The 22513-nt window shown below is 39.3% G+C and overlaps 1 protein-coding gene across 2 annotated transcripts in view; it reads left to right on the plus strand.

Moving 5' to 3' along the window:
- Positions 1 to 22513, plus strand: part of MRTFA (myocardin related transcription factor A) — a 79527-nt gene that overhangs the window by 4347 nt on the left and 52667 nt on the right. Inside the window, exon 1 of one of the 2 annotated variants that reach the window (XM_065835456.2) lies at positions 3681 to 3781. The exons of the other annotated variant lie outside the window; for it this stretch is intronic. Within the exon in view, the coding sequence (XP_065691528.1) occupies positions 3736 to 3781 (46 nt within the window). The 5' untranslated portion in view covers positions 3681 to 3735. Of the gene's footprint in view, positions 1 to 3680; positions 3782 to 22513 lie in introns of those variants that run through there. 2 annotated transcript variants of the gene reach the window in all.

The raw sequence follows: 22513 nt of genomic DNA on the forward strand, positions 1-22513 counted from the left end.
AAGACCAAGTGCTGTACAAAGCATGGGATTAGTTGTTGCCACATGAACTGTTGGTGATTATACTCCCTTACAAATTACGGAGCTGAACTTTTTAAATGGTTCTAAGGAGCTAATTTAGTGCTTATGCTCATTTACTGTTAAAAGACAGGAGTAATATTTAAAATGTTGATTAGGGCACCTGGTTTTATTTCAAAGAATTGTGTAGATGATTGCTTGTATAATTATTTTATTAGATTATATGGTCCTGTCTCCCTCCCCTTCTTTCCCTTCCTGTCCTGGATTGTCATTACATTGAATGCAGTTAGATTCAGGTTTTATTTCAAATATAACTTATTAAGGTGATTTTGCAGATTTTATAACTATCTTCTTGCTACTGTGACTTTAAAAACATTGATAATGTTTTCTTAAAATCATATCATAAACTGTCCTTTTAAAAAGTTAATATTGTGACTTGTGAACTCACTTCAGAAGTTAAGCATGTTTGCTTATCAACAAGGGTGGTACTTTATGCCTGAGAAAGTGTTTTAAAGAGACAGGATTATTCTGAAATTATTTTCTGAGGTGTATTTTTTTGTTGTTGTTCTAGTGTATGTCCAACTTCTGGAATAGTGTGACTCAGAGTTACATTACCAAGTGGTGGTTACTTGCCTCATCCAGAACTTACATGTGAAGAAGATCAAGTCTGTATTGTAATAAGAGAATCAAGACAGGAAATATATAGCTCGCTCTCTGATCTGTCCTTCACACACATTCCAATGAGGCTTGCTGTTTTCTCTTGTGTGTGAGTAAGTGGAATGGTTGGTAGAATGAAAACAACCAGTCTGTCTTGGATAGATTTGTGTTAAAATACTTCATGTCCCAGGAGACTATAAATTTAGTGTGCTGTCTGAAAGTTTCTGATAGAGCTGTGAGATTCAGAGCATGATAGAAATGATTGGCTTGTTACTGATGGGAGCTACTAAACAGCTGAGAAGTGGTAATCTCTTAAAATATTTTAACAAACTTTTAAATAGTGATGAGGGAATAGTTGAGCTGGAAGAAGTAATGCCAGCGCCAGCTTTAATGTGGTGGCTTTAACAAGTTAGCTCTCAACACAGTTTTCGTTTGCTCCTGATCAAGTTAACAAGTCACTGGTTTGTAATATTCCTCTCCCTTCTGTTTCTCCTTTCTAGTTTCTCCGTAATTTCAGTTTGCATTTGAGATGAGTTTAAAACTCATTTGAAACTCAAGTTTCAGGGCTGATGGATGAACATCAGACATGCAATTTGATAGCTATGTAAAAAACATTCCTTTTTCTTGAATTTATACTACTTGCTAAACAAGTTAGGTCTGGGCAGCTGTTTTGTCTATGTGAGTAAGGACTCCTGTTGCTGGTTTTGATGTTTAAAATATTAAGGGTAATAATGAGGAAAGGAAGTCTGGCTCTTTAAAGGGAGAATGCGATTCAGCAGGATTCTCAGTCTGTTCTACTTAAACAATGAGTGGCTGCTTCATGCAAGAGAGATTGCATGTTTCACAACAGTCAACTGCTGCTAGTACTTAGTAAACTGAATCTTAGCTTTGAGTGATAGCCTGCTGCTGGAATGTGTGGCTTTCCTCAGGAAAATTTCAAATTTTCTGTAATTCGTTTATAGTGGGCTACTATCAGACACTTCTGCAGACTGTAACTCTCCCTCTGCCATGATCAATACATTACTACGAAGTATAATGAAGGAGTCTCTGTCAGAAGACGTTCAGTGGCGCAGTCTTCATCTTCCTTGCTGGTCAGATAAGGAATATCCTGGTTAATGCTTTAAATTTGATCTGCCTGTTCATGGTCACTGATAATGCATGTGTACATACTTCAGAGAGTTAAGTGATGTTCTTGGACACTGTAGCAAAGATTTCCTTTCCACTTCACTCATACTGCTTCCCCTTATACGACAAAAATAAGTATACATTCTGCTGAAAATGGTTTCCTTTGTTGTTAATATGGATATTCAGGTTAGGTGTTAAAGTGATTTATTTCTGTCACTCGTGTCTCTAAATTCTCAGAATACAGTGTACCACTGCAGTTCTTTTCCATAAGGATTGCATAGCAAGAATGAACATTTAGACCTGCAATTTTTGCCTAGTCCGACTGTGAATCTAGGACTGCATAGGTGGTGGTTGAATACGAGAGAAGCCCAAATCAACTGATTCTTGTCCTTTTACAACACACTACTGATGTAAGGAATATGGAAATCAGAGAAATACTACAATATCATCACTTTAAGGGATTTTCCTGTATTGTTTAAAGCTGCCAAAAGAGTTTCTGCTGCCTTCTTTGAAGCCCCAGATGTGTTTCTGTGGGGGAAGGATGAGATGTTGCTAAAACCTGCCATACCCTTCTCTCAGCTGTTGAGCAGCTGTTGGGGAGTCCTTTCAGCTGAGTGCTGTAGAAGCCCTGATGGTATTTAAGATTGGAGAGGTCAGAAAACAGTGCAAAAGCAGTTTTGCACACCCAGTTACTCATCTTCATGAATACTATTGTGGCAGGAGAGAGATTCTGACTTGCTGCAAAGGGATATTAAATCTAAAAATTGGCCTGTATCTTTGATGCAGAGCTCAATATATTTTTGGGCTTGGTGCAAATATATGCAGTTACTTACTTAGATGACCTAATGAGAAATGGCTATGAGCCTTGGGGAAGGATGGAGAATAAGAGAAAGCTGCTCTGGGGATAGAAGCATTGGAATTAGTTTGTTAAGATAATTAAATTATCTGTTGGGCAAATTACTTGAGGCTCTTTAGAGACCAAAATTGAATTTCCTTTCTGTTGGGAGCTAAAATCATCTAGTGAGGAGAGGCTTAATTCTATTTTTATCTTTTACTCAATAAATACTTGACTATAAAGGTTTTGTCAACTCTCCAAAACCATTTGAAACTAATAATCTGTATATGGGGAAACACAGCTTTTTTTTCCCTAACCTCTAGACAGGTTGGAGGGAGGGTGTGATCCACAATGGGAAAAGTCTAAAGGAGAAAAAATGGTTAGTTTTCGTGTTGTTTTTTAAGAAACAGATGCTACCATCTATTTGGAAGAAATTCCGGTCCTTTGTTACAGTAGCTCAGGTTTAGTGGGCAGCAGGAGGAGTTCATAGCGATATAGGAATAGTGCAATTATTAAGAAAAACGACTGGTAAAAATCGAAGAGAAGCGACTGATCTATCAGCAGGATGTGCATGTTTTTGGCCACGTTGTTTCAAAGCTGAGGATGTCTGCGTGTTTATGTTAACACTGGGTCTCCTTATCCTTGGAACGAAATTGCCTCATCAGCAGAGCCCCTTAGGGGACTGAGAGTCTAACCAAGACGTCATCCTTCTCTTTCAGAAGGGGAAAAAACTGCCAGTTTTAGTGTCTCTGACCCCTTCCTCCTCCCTCCCTTACAGAGCATCAAGGGGCGGACCTTCTGCAAACTACACATCTTGCGTTCTCCTTTGAGTATTCATTTTTCTCCTAGCACTAGTTTGATTCTGGGCTGTTCCAACTTGCCTGTAGTGAATAAGCAGAGAACTGCATGTTGAAAGACTGAGTTTTCTCAGTAGGCACAGTTTTCATCATGTAAGGATGAGAATTTTTTCAACTTTTGAGAAAGATTAAAGTTGAGAGGTCCTCTTGGATTTTTTTTTTTTTTTTAAACATATTTTTATCTATAAATATATCTATGTAAAGAGAGGTCTTTAACGGATTTTAACTGTTGAGAAAAGGATCAACATGACCCTGCTGGAACCAGAAATGCAGATGACAACACTCCAATCAGGTATCACCCCAAACATATGCCATGGGTAGATTTTGCTAGTGAATCATGGTTGCTGAATTATCTAGGGAGTGCCAGGAGGCTATGTGACTTTAAATGAAGACAAATTAGAGCTCTGTAGTAACTTCATATGCAGGTGTTAATGGATGCTAGTTGGTTATTAAATACTGATCACTTTAGAGCTTCACCAGATATGAAATTATCTTTCTGTTCATCATTTGTTGGTCCCTGGTGTTAAATTTAGGTGCCTCATGAAAATCAGAAAATCCCTGCCAAGTCTAGGACTTGTTTAACTTTGGCTGATTTATGCAGTTTTATTGTAAATTATTTTTCGATGAAATATATTCTCAATACTTTAGATTTTAACTTGTGTATTTTGGGGAAAACACTTCAGCTTTGAAAGTTCCCAATAAATACTTTATATCTTGAATGACTGTTTCCTTGAGAATGAAAATGGTATTTTGTTTATACAGTTTTGTCCTTGATACTATGCTTACCTTTTAGATATGTACAGAGTTGCATTTCTGTGTATAAGACATGCTAGAGTGAGAATTATCTGTTGATGACAGTCTGGTGTACTTCTGTAGAGCATTTTTATCTGAGGCTTTAGAATATTCTGTAGTCACGAAACTTAGCAAATGTGTATAGATATGAATGTCCTTTGTTCTACAGGCGGGAACAGAGACTGACTGTAACCTTGCTAAGATTTGACCGCAAACTAGTAGTAGCCTAGGAGTTTGGGTTTGCACTTGTGTACTCTTAATCTCTTGTAGAGCGTTGCCTGAAAAGCAGAACACACGTAATGCCAAAAATGTCAAGACAGATTTGTTTCTGAATGTTAGATACTTTTTATTTTCCTCAAGTAGTGACTTGGACAGAGACAAGTAAAACAATAACTTCATAATTTAATATCATCTTCTTCAGATTTTTTTTTCCTAAATTTGTGGCACTGATTTCCCTATCTTAGAGTCTTACGTTTTGTAAAATATCTGTGAAGACTGTGTATATCTATAAAGACCTTGTATGACCTTTATTTTATAGTTCTGACATATGGTTGTGTTCTTTGTTGTTTACAGAGAACTGAAGTATGCTTTTTCCACCTCCTGTTGTAGATAGGCATAAAGGTGCTATGGCAGGGCTATGTCTTACATGGAATACATAGTTTTTGTCTCAATTCCGAAGAGTGTTTGGACAAAATACATAATTCTTCTAGTCATAGTCATGCAGTCTGTGAATTTTAGAGATAGGATTTAGACATTAGCAAGGTGTTTGGTATTGAAGAGAATGTATATGGCAAGAAAGTGTCTAATCTATCTTTATTGTAAAAAAAATTGATTTTTTTTCTTGTTACATAAAGACTCCCAAAATATGTTTTCTAATTATGTTACTTGTTTTTGCAGACAGGGAAGACCCGTGGAATTTACATTTGGGGGTTCTAGTAACTGAATTTGTACATGATATTCTGGGGAAACTCACAGAATAAAGTAAGACTTGTTAAAATTGGGGAAGCAGCCTTCATATTAGTATTACTTTTTTCAAACTTGATTTGTGGCTGTGTTTCTAGTTTCTTCCTAATGATGAAAACTCCTGAGGCTTGCATTTAATTCTTAGAGCGAGAGTTTCTCCCACTAAAGAGTACTTGTATGTAGCTTTCGCTTAAGTCAGCTAACCCTAGTCCTAGATTATGCAGTGGCGTTCGGCAATGAAGCAATTTCCTGGCAAGCTTAGTTTACCTAATGAGGGATACAGATTTACTGCACCTCTTCCATCAGTGGCAGCTCTCTTTTCTCCTGGATCAACCACTGCTGGAAAAATATTAAGCAAGAAGCAGGCAAATGTTTACGTAGATGTATTCCCAAGATTGGTAGGGAAATTAGGTATGACAACAGGATGAAACCATATGCATAGTAAGTTTTAAAGATCAGTCTTGAATAATGGAAGTGTATTACAAACCTCTGGATAAGGAAAAAGGCTACTTGATACTGAGACCAAATTGTTAAATTCTTTTTTCTGAAAAAATTAATAGTGACTTAAGCTGCTACTGGTTGCTACTGTTATTTGGCTTAGTTAGGTAATTAAGTTGTCTGTTGGGCAAACTACTTGAGACTTTTTAGACATTGAAATTGGGTCTCCTGTTGAGAGCTAGAGTCATCTAATGAGAAGACTTCTCAAGGCTTCTTGGTCCTGATGTTCATCTCCAGAAGCCCTACTGGAAAGATGCAAGCTGGAAACAGTTGTCCCAGTCAACTCATCAAGGTTTATGAACAGCCACTGAAGAAGTAGAAGAATCACAGCCTAAGCTGGGTAAATAAATTATCCTGGTAGATCTCACATAGCTTGCACTCCACAGACCAAATGTTTTTAAAGCATGCAGGTCATAGGACTGTGCTTATTTAATGCTTGGGTACTAACAGGTGTCCATTCAAGAAGGAACAGTATCTGAAACTGTAGTTGACATACAAAATGATGTTTGTATTCCATGTTGGTGGGCACACAAAACGGAACACCTTTGATAGTAAATATGAGAAAACATTCATAATATTTTAAAGAAAGAACTGATGGAGAGAATACAGCTTCATTATTCTGGGAGCATAATAGTTTTAGCAGGGATGGAGTATTTCTTCAAACAAAAGCGAAGCAGAAACAATGTGACTAGTGAGATGCACATTGTATGAACTAGAAAAAATTAAACACACCCATGAAACTGAAAAGGGGAGAGTAAAAAAATCAATACAAGAGATGACGACTGAGGAAGAAAAAGTGAAAGTGAAAATCAGGCTGAAAAGACATTTCAAAAAGGCCATAGACCTAGAAAAAAAAACGGTGAAAATAAGAGCAGAAACTTAACTGCTGTATTTGACGTCTCATTGGACTACTGAACTTGTTTGAAGAATGATGGTATTACTGACTCCATCATTCAAAAAGCAGCCATACTCAGTGAGGCAAAATTCTGCTTTCATATTCAAGAAGACAGTTTTGGAAACAGCCCTGTATCAGTGTGTGTGTGTTTTCATTCTGCTGAGAATGAAGTTCACGTGCAGGTCTACCCATACCAAGTTCTTAGCAGTGGAAGCTCCCTCACTAGTGTTTTTCTCAAAGAGTCACTTGATCCTTTTTGCTGCCTTGACTCTTTCAGCATCTGACTCATTTGTTTTCTTTATATTTATTTTACAATTTCAAAAGCCTACTGTTTCCTTCTCATTATTTAATTCAACCTAATCTCCCAATGTAGCCTCTTCTTTTTGTTCCCCTGAAGCCCTTGTGTTATTCATGTCATTACCTGCTTATGCCATGTGGAGATCTTGCAAATTCTTTTGCAGTTGGTCACTGTTCAGTCAAGATACGGGCTGAATAGTTTGTTGATATGACCTGGCTTTGTTCTGTAAGAGTGTTTGACCTGCTGAAAGAATGAGGTTTGGTTTGGTTTGTTTTGTTTTAAATGAAGAGGGCAGAGTGCTAGAAGAATACTTTTTTTGACACAGTCTATGGTCCAGTCAGGCTTAAAACTGTTTTTAAACAGTCACATGAGGGACTCAACGCAACTTAGGGAAATCTCAGGAGTCTTGGGTGTGATGCCAATTTTCTGCTTAAATGACAAATACAAACTTTCAAAGATAATTTCACTTTCTTTTTTATTTTAGTTATTATTGTTCACAAGTTTCTTTTTATGACTTGTAGCAGGTGGCTGGACAGAAATGTGTGCAGTCCACATCCATAGGTGGAATCAGCCAGATAGATAAACCCTAAATTTCAGATAATTTTTTGCAGATGTCTTGCATGGATGGATGGACACTTAGAATCCAAGAGTGCATTGCCAGAATTAATGGATGTTAGCACTTGGCCAGATGGCTACTTTTAAAATGAATTTCATTTCCCCTAAATTTTGCTCTACTTCGAAACTTCTTTGTTTCCTGCTCTGGGTAGCACTGGTTTGTTTCTGTGCACTATGCGCATTAGTAATTGTCTCTGTGTAATCTTAATTTCTATGAGTAAACTGAAAAAAATGATCTCTTCAGCATTGGCTGATCTACTGGATAGCATCTTGGGGTTTTGATAGGCTGTTCTATTGACCTGCTGAAAAAAAACCCTTAGAATCTATTAGAGATCAAGCCAGGCATGCAAACTAGAAGCAGGTTGTTCTAAACAGCTAGAAGTGTGGTTTAGATGAACAAGAGGGTTTTTTCCATATTAGAGCATATTTAGAGAACAAAAGAAGTGTTGTTTTGAAGTCAGCACTGTGAGGGTAGAAATCATTCAGTTCTCTAAAGTGGATAAAACTTGATTTCTCTGGTCTAATTTGCTTTGTATCCAATTGATTCTGAAAAAGGATCAATAGTTTCAGATGAAAATTAGCGTCATCTTGAATCAAATTTAAAACTTCAATCTTTTTCAGGGGAAAAGTTGCATTTTTGAGCTACTTTAGCAGATTAGGGATATATTAAACTCAATTTAGGACAAACTGATGCTGATCCCATTCATTCTTTCTTTCAAAACACAGATCCCAGGCTTTTTCTCTTTCCTCTTTAAAGGACTGAAGTTGAAGTGCTTTAGCGATGTCAGGTGCTAAACTACTTTTAATAGGAAGAAAGGGGACAGCATGTCTGTGGATTCGTAGAAGGGAGGTGTCCCCCTCTTCAGCTCTTTCAGGGGTGACAAATGTCAGAGCTGCAGTTTTTGTGGTTGGTTTTCTCTTTTTCTTGTTTTAAATGAAGTTTAAATTCAGTGCTGGCTTTTGGTTACTCATAAGAGTAAACTCTCATTCTTGCACTAAAATGCCTTCTAACTTCGTCTTGTCTTTTTCAAGCACCTGTTTCTAGGATTTTTTCCTTAGTGTTGTTTGTATTGCCTAGTAAGAGATTTTTTCTAGTTGTGAGGTTTTTCTTTTGATTTTTGGCATTTCATTTTGTTTGAAAAGTAGAACTTAAAATATCAATTATTGTTTTTCTTCTTTTTTCTAACACACCCCACCACCCGCTCCCCCTCCACTTGGAATTTCAAGATTGCAATGAGTTCTTGACTGAACACAATCAGGATTTTGGTTTTGGAGGGAGGGTGGGGTGAGGAGAAAACATTCCTAGCTCTGTAGTTTGCATCATCACCACTTTAAAAATAGCACTTTGGATTTCAGTGTGGAATCTATGGCATTTGGAAATGTAACCTTTTGTATCTAGGTAGCAAGTTCCTGGGGAGTGTAAAGAGTTCCCTGGTTGCTGCTACAGTTCCCTGAGATGTGTATATTCCGAGTAGTGATAAAATGAGTCTTCACTGGCTTTTAACCAGAATCCTGCATGTGATCCAAAGACCGAACAAAGTTATGTGAGCTTCATCGTCATCATACAGTGGGAATTCTTTCCGAAGCAGCAAATGGGACGTTCCTGAAGTCAGCTTTAAATATGGAAATTTTTATGCCAGAGCTACTAACTGCGTGAAGTTCTGAGTTGGCTGTTACAAGACATGGAGTGAGGAGTGCACAACTGTAAGCTGCACATTACCAAGTTATTCCATTCATGAAAGATTTGAACATAACCTTTTGCTGCCTTTTATCCCTGTGATTAACTATTGAGTAATCAAATCACTGTGGTGCTGTGCTGGCTAAACTAGAGTTAAAGGATTGTACTGAAACTAAGTATACAAAGGATGCTTTTTGTTGTTGTTGTCAAGAATGACAGGCTACAATAAAGACTACCCATTAGATTCACTAAGTTGAGCAGTACCTATTTCTACTGATAACTTTAAATTTAAAAAATAATCTGCTGGAAATCTGTTAAAACCTGGAGTAAGTATTTGTTGAAGTGTTACATTACCTTTTAGAAATAGTATTTTTTGTGTATGCTTTGAAAATACTTCACTCTTTTTATGCAGTGTGATATTACAGGTTGAGAAAGAGTGAGCAGGAAAAAACCACCCATGCAGTTTTTTGTCTTTATCCATTCTGTGAACTAAAATGAACTTTCAAGGGCACACACAGGCCGCATTTGTTCAAAACCAGCAAAGATGAAATAGACACGAAACAATTATTCACCAGCTGCTTTGTTTCCTAACTTTTTTTATGGCTCCAGCTTACTTTAAAATGTAACTGTTGAGAAATAACTTTGAGGAGGGGGTTGTGTGTGTGTGTGTGCATTTTAACCAGTTTTCAGTCTACATACTAAGATTGTCATCATCATACTGCATTTTTTTGTTTCATTCACCAATTGCTATTAAAAACTAAATTATAGTTTAAAATGCATGTCAATTCGTATCAGGTTTTATATGCTGTAACTCTGATTAACGCAGAGTCTTCCTTGCTGCGAAATCAATGCATCATGCATAATGGGCCCTGTTTAATTGCTGTCATCATATTCTGCAAGTTACCCGTTCATTTAAATGATGAATATGAATCAACCTTTCTTTAGGAACATAGTTCAACTGCATGAACCAAACGAAGTAAAAAAGAATTATTTAAATCAGCTTGTTATTTGGGGTCTTTAGGCACAGTTGTATAAAAATCACTTAATGATTATTTAAATAGGCTCAGACCAATCATAGTCATCTTTGTGGCTCAGATGGATCATAGTCATCTTTGTGACCTGCCACTAACTTAGATTCTAAATTAATATCTGAACATATGTTATGCTGGGTCTCTCTAAACTGGAATGATGATTACACTATGCAAGCTTTGCCTAAAGGGATATAGTGCAGACACGCATCCCTTCTGCCTTCCAGTTACCCCAGTTACCTGGTTACTCCTCGCTATCCAGTGTTTGCCAGATTTAAGAGATGACTAATGTTTAACAAAGTGCTCAAGTTTCCATTCCTGTGTGACAGCAGAAATTTACATTAGGGTTTAGATTTATTGTTTTGTTTGTTTGTTTGTTTTTTGTTTTTTGTGATAATGGGATCTATGTCCAGTCTACATTTTTATTATAGATGTTGAAATATGAATTTTTTATATCTAAGCTTCAATAGGAATCAGTCTCTAATGTACGCCCAGAGCTGTATAGATCAGTAGTGGGGATTATAGGTAACTGATAAGGTTTTGGGGATGTCTCTGATGTTGCTCTTTGATGTTATATGGAAACTGATATAGATAAATTTTAATATGTAACTGTTTGCTGTCGACTTTTACCAGTCTCAAATTACTCCTGCAGCACAAAACAAAACCAACCTCAAACCAACCCAACCAAAACCAAACCAACACACTGAACGAAACCCAAACAACCCCCCCTCCAAAAACCAAACCCCCAACCCTGAGGTAACCTACAGCTTGGTGTGGCATCTGGATGCTCCTTGTCGCTGAGCCTCACTTCAGACTTACAGCACCCTCTGCTGTTCTGACCTTTGGGTTCTTCCACGAAGAGACAGAGACTTGTTTCAAATTGTCTTTTCAAATGGACAAACCTCAGCTGGTTATCTTGTGGCAGACTGAACTTTTTTTCCTCATTTGTTACTAAGGAAACATGAGCCCTGCTTTATGGAGGTGAAATAAGAAACTTTCTCTTAATGGAAGATATAATATATTGCCCCCCTCTCCCCTCAATTTCTTTGTCAAGAGAATTTTACTAATAGAATCAATATAGGAAAGTAGTTTAATTACATTGGCACAGCTCTCTTTTGTGATTAACCTCAGTGTGGTTTGAGAATGTTGCATAATTTAGCAATAGCTTAAGTAGGTAAGGAGTCATAAAGAAGCAGAACTTGAATTACCCTTCAGGGTCACAGAGCCCACTCCCCTGCTGTTGCAAGTAATAAGGTCATATACTCCCCTTCATAATTTTATTGAGCACCGTTTAGATTTCTCACTCACCAGCAACTCATACTGGAAAGCTGTCCTAGAATTTCTCTCTTTGGTTAAACATCTTCTAGTTTTCAATATTAAATGACCATGTGTTTCAGTGTCTTTTAGTGCAAAATATTTTCACTAGAAGCTGCATCGACTTTCAGTATCCTTAAGGGCAAGTGCTAAAATAGTGAAATAGTATCTGCTAATGTGACCTGTTGAATACTCTTTTCTATCATGATGCTTTTTAAAAAAAATTGGATGCTCTAAGTAATGTTAATGATACTTCCTAGGCATTATGCACAGCATTGGAATCCCAACAGGTTAGGAACCGATTTAATTATCCAGTGTGAGAAGTAGGTTGAGAAACATATTTATGGTTCTTTGTAGTCTTTTTTTTTTCTTCTTTTTTTTTTTTTTTTTTTACCAGCCTGTAATGATAAGTGACTTTGAGGTGGGGGTGTTTGTGTGTGTGTTGTTTTTTTATTGTTTTGTTGTTGTTGTTCTGTTGGAGATACTCTGAAGCTGCTTTTCCTTCTCTGCGTCTTTCAATATTTGAGATTTGGATTTTGCATTCACTGATGTACACTCAAATTAAATGTATGCCTTTAAAAATAAACGGAGTAGTTTGGCTTTATTAAAGTAACTATCTGGCACTGAGGTACCACCAGTTAAAAATTACAACTCCCAAAACTTTTAGTTAAGCTCTTCAGAAAGCATCTCGAGCTTGAGTTATTGCAAAACACTCCTGTAGCTTAGAGCCTTCAAAGTTCCTTCACTAGAAGTTGAAACAAACACAAAACACTTTGCAGTGCACCCTTGCTGACCCTGTGTTACCTCAAACTAAGCAGGAACAAGATCCAGATTAGCAATAGAGGTTTCTGCATAAGGAGCCTACTAATCTTATCTTGAAAATCCAGATACTGACATGTGTTAGTGTCTGAAAAGTGGTCTCTCAGGCAGGAAGATTTCAGCCCATTTAAAGGACAAAGCTTCTTTAAATTTAAGCTAGAAAGTTACCGGCAACCTCAGTGGACCAGAAAAAAATAGCAATTTTAAACCAGAAATGCAGTATTCTACAAAATTTTGAGGTTTTTTTTTTTTTTTTTTTAAATTTTGATTTCAGTATAGCTTTAAATGTACTCACACAGTCTCATTTCTGTTTGGTTTTGATTTTTTTTTTCTTCTTCCTATGCTTTGTTTTCTTCTCCTCCTTGTACTGGGCTTTTGCATTATGGTGGCAGACTAAGTGACTGCTTATAATGAGAGACTGCTCCACTCCTCCCACTTTTCCTCGGTGAGAGGCACTTGCTGTTTGCTGTGGTTGTTGATTTAGTGCCTGGGAAGAATGAGGGTTTTTTGGACCACTTCCTCATCACTCTTTTGCTAAGGGAGCCTGCGTCACTGAGAAATGTTTAACCTTCTGGCCCTGAAGCAGGACTGGAAATTTTGCTGCAAAATCTAGAACCTAAAACCAGAAAATGTTATTTATGCAAACTACTTTGATTTAATTAGGACAGGAGATTGCAGAGCTTGATCTAGGATTTTGAGTAGATAATAATTAGGAGAGTGAACGGTGTGGGGAAAGTTATTTCTTTAGTGAAGAATGGTGAGTAACTGGTTTGGGGGAGGAGGAGAGAAGAGGTGGGGAGCAGAAGATGGAAAAGTGTAGGACTGTGTGGGGAAAGACTGTCCTAAGGTCATAACTGGCATTGTCAAATGCTTAAGTTGTTCTCTCTAGTTTGTGTAAGGAAGCTGACTGTGCATAATTTTATTCATATAGCACAATGGCTTCAAGATGATGATAGCAGAAGCACATCCTGAAAAGGCCTTGTGGAACAGGAGTTTTCAGACTTAACCTCAAAGCATGAGTTGGTTGTGGAGAGGAAGGGGTCTAAACTGTGATGGGAGCTCTTATTTCCAGTGATTTGATCTAATAATAGATATTGTACCTCCCTGTAAACTTTGGTATGACTGCTATATGTCTGTTTTTCCCAGACTGTCCACTTTTTTTTTCTTCCCACCCACCCTCCCTCCCTCCATTGGGACCATGGGATTTCTTCTAAGGCTAGTGCAGGATTTCCAGATGTCTGGCTGCCCTGCTGGAACTACACTCCATTAACTGAGGGGGCAAAAGACACTCAGAAATCCCAGACATTTCTGCAGCGTAATCATAATAAATCTGACATATCTTGAAAATAGTGTGCTTTTGCAAATTAAGTATATAGTGTGCTTGTAGTACAAAGAGTAATCCTGGCGTGTCCACAGAGTGTTGGATCTATTGTACATGTTCTGGCAATCTACACACCATGTGCTTGTATGTTTGTCCTCAGGATATTCCTAACAGAAATGTGGCAGCTCTGTCTCTCAGGGTCCAATCTCTTTATGCTAAAGAGATTGAAACTAAAATGAAGAAGCTTGACTCAAGGGTGAAATAACAAGAAACAGTTTGAACTGACACAATGATTTGCCATGACCTAGGGAAGGGAGGGAAGGGACTGCACTTTTATTCACTCCTTTCTCTGATTTTCATCATTAGCAGCTCAGTGCGCCTGCTCCTTAGCCTCACCTGGCATGGATGTAAATTGGATAACTGGACTTTTTTGTGAGCAGTCTAATTCACTTTTGAAAACAAAGCCATTAAAAAAAAAGTTTTCTGCTGGATCAGTGAGCCAAATTAGCTCACTGAACTTTCTTATGAAACCTAGAGCCATCAAAAAGAAGGAATGAGAAGTGGAGCGAGATGCTAGGTCATTTCATCTGACTTGGGTAACATCACTCAAACTGTCTGTACTGAACAGTAAAACTGAGTAAGGTAGAAAGAGAAACAATTTCAACTCTGAAGTCATCAGTAGGATGAGAAAACTGCCGAACACTAGATTGTGGAACCAGTAGAGACTGGCAGTGGCTGGCAGCAAGTCAAGCAGAGAACACACAGTGCATGATAGACTCAAATAATTAAGAAATGCATGAAATTATAAGTGGGTGATTTTTTAGGAGAATATTTTTAAAAAAATGTGCACTTCCCCTTTGTGAGATTTGTCATGTCAGAATATATTTTTTTTTTCTTTTTACTCTGAGGTTGTTACATATCTATGAATTGACAAGCAAGCTGCTGGAAAAGGGTGGCTACACATCTATCACAAAAAGGTTGAGGTCCCTGGAAGTCATCATCTCCTGCTCAGTCAGGGCCACCTAGGACCAGTTGTCCAAGACTATGTCCAGACAGCTTTTGAACAGCTGGAGATTACAACCTCCCTGGGCAACCTGTGCCAGTGCTTGGGCACTTTCACAGTAAAACAAAGTGTTTCCTGATGTTCAGAAGGAACCTCCTGTATTTTGTTTTGTGCCCATTGCCTCTGGTCCTGTCACTGGGCACCACTGAAAAGATTCTGGCTTCCTCTTCTTTGTAGCTTCCCTTCAGGCATTTACACACATTGATAAAATGCCCCTGAGCCCTCTCCAGGGTCAAGAGTTCCAGCTCTCTTAGCCAACCCTCGCTGGAGAGACACTCCAGTCCTTTTGTTATCTGCAGGACCCTTCCCTGGCCTCTCTCCAGTATGCCTATGTCTCTCTTGTACTGGGGAGCCCAAAACAGACACAGCATTCCTGGTGTGGTCTCGCAATTGCGGAGTAGAGGGGAAGGATCATCTCCCTTGATCTGCTGGGGACATTCCTCCTCATGCAGCCAAGGGTACCATTAGCCTTCCATGTCCCAAGGAAACTTTGCTGGCTCACATTCAGCTTGGTGTCCACCATGATCCCCAGGCCCTTTTTGGCCAAGCTGCTTTCCAGCCACTCATCCCCCAACACGTGCTGGTGCACCTTCTGGGCCCAGCCATTCAGACACTTTTCAGTCCGCCTCACTGTCCCCTCTTCCCAGCCCACACTTCCATCAGTTTCTCTGTGAGAATCTTACACGAGACAGTGTCAGAAAGCCTCACCAGGTCAGGGTAAGTGCTATCCACTGTTCTCCCCTCTTCTACGACATCTGTCTCCACATTACAGCTCAAACCTAAAGACGGTTTTGCCAAATAGCTGTTTTGCTCAGGCAAGAATATTTTCTGATGGGAGAGAATTGTCAGTTTATAGTAAATTCTGAACTTACTACAGCATAGTTGCCAAAAGTAAGCATATGGCAATGTCTATACTGTTAAAATTGTTTTTGTTCTAAAGAGTTTATTTGTAAGTGACTTATGTTAAGCCAGCTGTTAGATATATTGAGAACAAACATTCAAGTCCTGTCAGATCATAAGAACTGGCAGGCATATAAAACCATACATTTTTCATTTGCATGTTTGTCTAGTCAATTTGATCATCAACCTGTTTGTTTTTATGTAGTCTCACTTTAATTGTCCCTCTCTTGTGTCTGGATTCATAATGTAGCTTCAGGAGCCAAGGAAGGATGCTAGGATTTCTAATTCTAATTCTGACACACAGGCTCCCTGTTACATGTACGTATCTCTACTTGTTTTAGCCCAGTTTATCAAACTGAAGGGTTTTTCGTCTAGAGTTAATTAATGTGAAGTTTGACTGATGAGTTCTGGTAACTCATACTAAAGTGACAAACAAAGATCTTACAGGGGCACCAAACAGCTAATGAAAAATAGTGACTGAAGAGACTCCTTCACAGGTGAGCTCACAGATTTAGGAGAAGGGAAGCAGAACAGAGAGCTGAGGGCTGAATCAGAATGTTATGTTCCAAGCACAATTATCTTTATAGTTGTAAGCACTTAGGCTACATGCCTTTCAATGTTTTGAAGCCAGTTGGGGATTAGAATTCATAAGATTTGGCAGGTTTTGCTGGGGCAACAGAAAAGGATACACTCTCCCTGTTACTTGCCTTTTCTCTTTGCTTTTGTGGCCAGGATTACCAGAACTCTTGGATATGAGATAAAAATTGTTTTAAAAGTAATCATGCTCCTTGCAGACAAAGCCTGTGTCTTTGTTTCCCCGTTGTCTTTTGGGTAACCACATAGGTCAGATCAAACCACGTGCAGTATTTTATTGTACTTTCCCTACCTTTCTAAAATCTTTTCTGCCTTAAACTTTTGCCAGTGATGGTAGTATCATTGGTGCCTAAAAAAATGCAGTCTCACATATGCAGAAAGGTCTTTGGTGCAGAGGTTTGGAACATGCATATGTGCAGACTAAGTTTAGGATATGAAGCTCAGTGTTACGTTTTATGGCAATTCCCTGTACTTGGGAACTTATACTGAGGTAACAAGCAGTAAAAGCAAGGTAGCTCACACTGGTTTTCGCTGAATTGAGCTCTTGTGTTTATGGCTGTTTCTTTGCAAAGTTACTGTTTCTTGCTTGAGCCTGGGTTTTGGTGAGCTTTCTTTTCCATCTCCCAATGGTTCCTTTCAAATGCTTGGAAAATGGGATTTCTCATGAACTGCATTAATATTTTAGATCACTTCACATTGCTGGGGGAAAATATTATGTTTTGGTCTGGTACCTGTGATTGTTGTGACCAAATCACTGGGGAGAGGTACAAATAATGTATGAACTGGGAGAAGTTGTACATTTAATACCAAGAGTCTGTCTTCTGTTATAGCCTTGAACAGCATCAAGGAAAAGAAACCTTTGATTTGGTTTATGGAGAATACAATTTACTTTAAAAATGTAGTCTTTGGAGAAGGAATGGTAGTATCATCAAAACTGCATCTTCCTGAAGTGATAGACAAATGACTGCCATGAAGGTGTTAAAGAACTCCTTCCACTATAGCATAACCAGGATATTTATCCTGCTAATCAAAAATTTAGTAGCATGTAGGTAAAAACTATCCTAGTCTCACTCTGTATCTCTCTTGAGATTCATGCTTTAGGTTGCATTTAAGGTCTGAAATGTCTGCACATCTGGAGTGGGGATGAGTCCATACTGGATCCTGGAAGCCCTTCCCAGGGTCAGTGCAGTCCATTCCATGAAATGAAATAGTTGTGGGCCTTGACGTTGTCTCAGACTTACTTTATTCTGTAGCTAAAGATTAAAACTTGAACATGTTATACACGTTCATATTGGAAACATAAATTCAGTTGTTGAATGCGCTATGAAAGCTCGAGACTGGCATCTATCCAGGGTATAGGTGAGAGTTTTGGCAGTACAGGAGGAGTTTGAGCACTTGACATTGGAGGTGGTCTATACATATTTGGCAATGCAAGAACTACATTTTGCATTCTAAGGACAGAATTATTTCCTGTCTCAAAAAATCCTGACAATAGCTATATTTTACTGTGGGGCGAGATGAGCATCCATGACAATGGAAAAGGGGACCACCACTTTCAGTGGCAGCTAACCCCTGAATTGGCTTAGCAGCTATCATAAAACTTCCCCTCCTACTTTACCTCATCTCAGCCTCTACTACTACCTGACTGTGACAAAGCACTTGAATCATTTTTGGAGAAGTTAACAGTCGAAAAAAAACCCCACATCTAAAATTATTAACATTGGCTACTAACATATGAAATGAATAGGATGCTTAATGATCTTTTTAGAATTATACCTCAGTTAGTGCATAGCTGTTTCAACTTGGGAAGCAATCTTCTGCAACCACAAAGGGTAAAAAGACATTTTAATAAAAATCTATGTTCTGAGATTGCAATTCTGTACCAGATTAACCAAGCAGAATTGTTATATTGAGCCTCAACAATGTTGTCATTGCCCGTGTACCTGATGTGTTTGGAGAAGGAACAGTAGCTTTCTCAGCAAAGGCCACAATTACATAGTGAGGGTTCACCTAATAGCTATTCTGCTGGTGTAAGCTGCAAAGAAAATGAAGAGTTTGCTAGTACTTTCACAAGCAGTGTATGAACATTGACTGCAGCCTGGCTGTTTCCTCTCTTGCTTAGGTAGCTTAAAAATAGATCGCATTTTCCAAGTGTTTGCAGGTAGCCCCTTTGTGCAGCAGGAGGGTTTGTTGGAGAAAAAACCTTTTATTGCCAGAAGCTGAAAGGATGTGGGAGGATGAAGTGCAGGATATCATTTGCTCAACAACCACAGGAATTAGTGACATAACTCCTCAAACTCTTAAACAGGCCTTAACATGAGGGGAAGGGTATATTTCTCCTGTCCTTTCCCAGTTATTCCCTCCTAAAAAGAAACTGCTGTTTTAAGACAAATTCAAATTGCCTTCTTTCCCATTCTGTCCTGCTCAGTATCCCCCTTGGTCTGGCAGCCAGAACTTCCTCTTTTTTTCTGCTCTTGAGGGCAAACCCAAATGTTTTGGGGTTTTCTGTTTTCCCTCGTTCATAGTGGTTTAAATTAAAGCCTGGAATATCTGTAAGAGGAAATGTCTTGAAAAGTCTGGTCTCTTGTGCTCAGTGGTCTTCACTGGGCACAGTATATACTTACATGTCAGTCTTCCTGCAACCTCTGGATATTCCTTGTCTGTGTGCAGTGGTGGTAGTGGGGAAATGCCCATGTGCATGTGTGTGAACACATCTACCTGGCCCTGGAGAGGTTACATTTATTTGGGGTGCATGTGGGCAAATTAGCAGACCCAACTGTAGGTGGGAAGGCTGATAAGAACAACTTTAACTTTGTTGAATCTTGGGTGACTGGCTTGAAACCTTTGTCTCTTTTTATATCAGCTAAACTATTGCTCTTAGGTAAGAGCAGGGAACTATTACTCTTACTACCTTTGGTCTTAAGTAATTATTTTAGAGCAAGACGGGAATTCCTTTGCAGTTCCAGCTGGAGCAGCTCTAAGTTAAGCCCCTCCACTGGAGATACCCACCCCACATTTGAGAAGCCGTAATTGATGTGTGAGCTCTCACTGTGAAGCTCGTTGGCTTAGCAAAGGTAATTTGAGCTAATCTTTCTAATTTTGCACTGGAACAGAGTGAGAGCCTTCATGCAACCAGTTCTGGGGCTCAACAGGGGTGGTAACTTGAAGAGGGGCTAGTAACTTTGAACTATAAAGAGGTATGCAACAGTGTTTGCATCTAACCAGAATTAATCAACCAAAATGGTAACAATAACAAATAAAATATGTTTGGATGTGTTTTTCATTTACTTGCTTGTTTTTGTTGGGCTTATATGCACAGTGGACTGCAGTTGTTTGGGAACTAGCTATAAAACTGCTTTCTCTTAATTCCTCCGCTTTCCTCCTGCCCTCTATTGTGAAGTTTTCTGTTGTGGACAGAGTCCTTCCACTGCATTAGCCAGAGAAATGTACCTATTAGTTGCATTTTTTCTCCTGGGCAGAAATCTCTCCATAGACAACACCATTTTGTAGGCAAGGCGTGTGCAGCTTTCCAGAGGAGAGCATTGGTAGAACTGTTGCCAGTGTGTTTCAAAAGAAAATCCCAATTCAAAACCAAAACACACAAAAAAAACCCCAAACAAAAACCAAAACAAAACCAAACCAGCCCAAACCTTAATTTAACCAACTTGTCTTTTCAAGTTGCATTGCTTTCTTTGGCCATGTAAATGACACGTTCTGAATGGGTGCAAAACTCCCATGTAGTAATCTTAGGACCATGTCCTGCATAATGCTTTTTTTTTGGTCATGATCTAGAGTGGGATAGACTCCTGGACTGTTTATTTCTCTTCATCACCCCCAGCTCCTTCAGTACAACAGGTCCTGAAGGGAGGAGGAGAGGTATGGACCATAACTGAACTAACATCTCTGCTTCTCTTCCTCTCTCTCCTTCCCTCCTTTTTGCTTCTGTAGCAATATCACAACAGTCTCTTTGCAGATGACCTTTGGTCAGCAACACTGTCGAAGTGAGTTCTTGGTTTGGGGAGGGAAGAACAAATGTTTTGGCTTCCTTCTTCTGCCTCTTCTTCCTCCTCAGGCCTGCAGAGCCTGGGAGAAAGGCAGGGCTGAGCAACTTGGTGTTAGGGAGAGAGGGATGGGGCATCACTGCTGCTGTCTCTCCACACCTCCCTTACAATGTTGACTTGTCTTGCTGGTTGGAAGCTGCTTATCTACAGAATTAATCAAAGGCAGATCAACGCTGCATTCCTTCGGCTGAACTGATTCTCTTTGCTGAACTGATTTTTCTCGCTCCTGTGTTTTGCAGATAGGGATCGTGGATTTCATGTGTGTGTTTTCAGGGAAAGGCAAACTGACATCCTGGCAGAATCCCAAGGAATGGGGTGGGTGGCAGAGTTTATATATGTGCTGGGGGTTGATTTGGCTCTAGCTGCTGTGTAAAGTTCACTTTGGCAGCTGAAAGATGCAGAGAGAAGCACTTTCAGAATTAGAGACAGTGAGGTAATGAGAAAGTGACATAGGAAAGGAAGTGGCGGGGGGGGGGGGTGGACGACGGGGACGGGAGGGGGTGGGGAGGGAGGGAATGGCTCAAAACACGCCTTGACATCACCTGATAGGTTTTCCAGCCTGTGCAGCAGCTATTTTTATTCTTTCAACTCGCAGTATTTACAGCTCAATGACAGCCAACTTGCCAAAAGTGGGGGTGGTGGTATATCCCCGAGTGGGTTGGGGGACTGAAGAGCAGCTCAAAAGCTGCGGTAAAGGTTCAGGTTCCCAGGCATGCCTGCTGCTGTTGCCTGTTTTTACATCTGCATGGTGCTTTACCTTTGGCTACCTGTCATGTCTAGAAGTTTTCTGAATGCTGACTGGCAGCACTAGCTGTCACCAGCTAGTTGAAAAGATCAGAGTATGTAAACTTCAGGCTCTTCCTGAGATCTGGGGAAGCAAGAATGTATAGTGCTTCCAGCTTGGTGGTTCTACTGCTTCCTGAAGGTCACTGTTGGTGGGAGGCAGGATCCTGGGAATATCCAAAGCAAACTCACATTACATAAATGTGATCCTTAGCTAAGAAAAAGTAAGTGACACAAGTGTCAGTGTGAAGTCTGTATTTATTCTGAGGTATAAAATGAATAGAGTCCTAAGACATCAAAGCTTTACAGTGGTGTAGGTGCAGCATTCTGTTATTTTTCCAGCTTTTGTCTGCTTGCTAGAAAATCAAAGATCTTCAAATATAGTGAGCTCATACTTCTTTATATGGGTTCATCTGGCTTAGACCTTGACTGAGATCTTTCTCATATTGCCTGAGTGAGCATATATTGCAGCTGTTTGACAGTTTATAGCAGTATATTGTTTAGATTTCGTCACTAAATTGTCTGCACGCACATCCTTGCAGGCATTGTGTCCTCCAAGAATATAAGTACTGGGGGAAGGATGACAGAGAACCCTCTGCAGGGAGGACTGGAGGCGAATAGGAAAAAATGCACCTTTCAAGTTGGTGTGGGGGGGTTGTAAGCACACTTTCTATCTGCTCATTAATTTGAATTTAAAGAATACGTTAATTTTGGGAATAAAACCGATGGTGCAGTTTTGTACTACAGCTAAGCTGATCTGAAGTCTAGCCTATGTCAAGAATGGTGTGGCCTCTCTCTCCCTTCCTAGCGGTGTTCACCAGCCAGCAGCTCTGGTGCTCATCCCACTTGTTGGTAATGCTGTTTAGTAGGTTCAATCAGGTCATTAAGATATGAGATGAATGTCAGAGCTGGTTTTAAGGAGGCTAAGAGAGTGAATGGCTAGGAGAAGGTGAACTGGGAGTGATCTTTTTGGTGATAGTCAACTTTAAGCTGTAGCACCTTGCAGTTTTGATGGCAACTTTGCACAGGTAAAATTTTGTGTGCTCCTGGAATTTAAAGGTCAGATGTCCACAGAAGGGTTAGAACTTAACTTGAGTATGGTTCAGTCTTCCATGTTTCTATTCTAGCACAGAACAGGAATTTGAAAAAGCTGCTGCTTTTATGCTGTCATGGCTTTTAGGATAGAAAAAGAAAAGAAGAGAAAGTTAATTAATTAGTTCAAAATAGTAAGTAATGATAACTGACATTCAAATACCAGTATTGCATTCTGTGCCCACCAGGCCTCAGAACTAGCAGCTGTATCTGTGCAAGCCATATGTGCACCTGATGTTACTTTTTATTTCTGTATGAGAGTATAAATAGAAATGCAGCATCTTGAGGAAGAACACATTCCCACAGTCTG

The sequence above is a fragment of the Patagioenas fasciata genome, chromosome 1, assembly GCF_037038585.1.
Source record: "Patagioenas fasciata isolate bPatFas1 chromosome 1, bPatFas1.hap1, whole genome shotgun sequence".
Lineage (NCBI taxonomy): Eukaryota > Metazoa > Chordata > Aves > Columbiformes > Columbidae > Patagioenas > Patagioenas fasciata.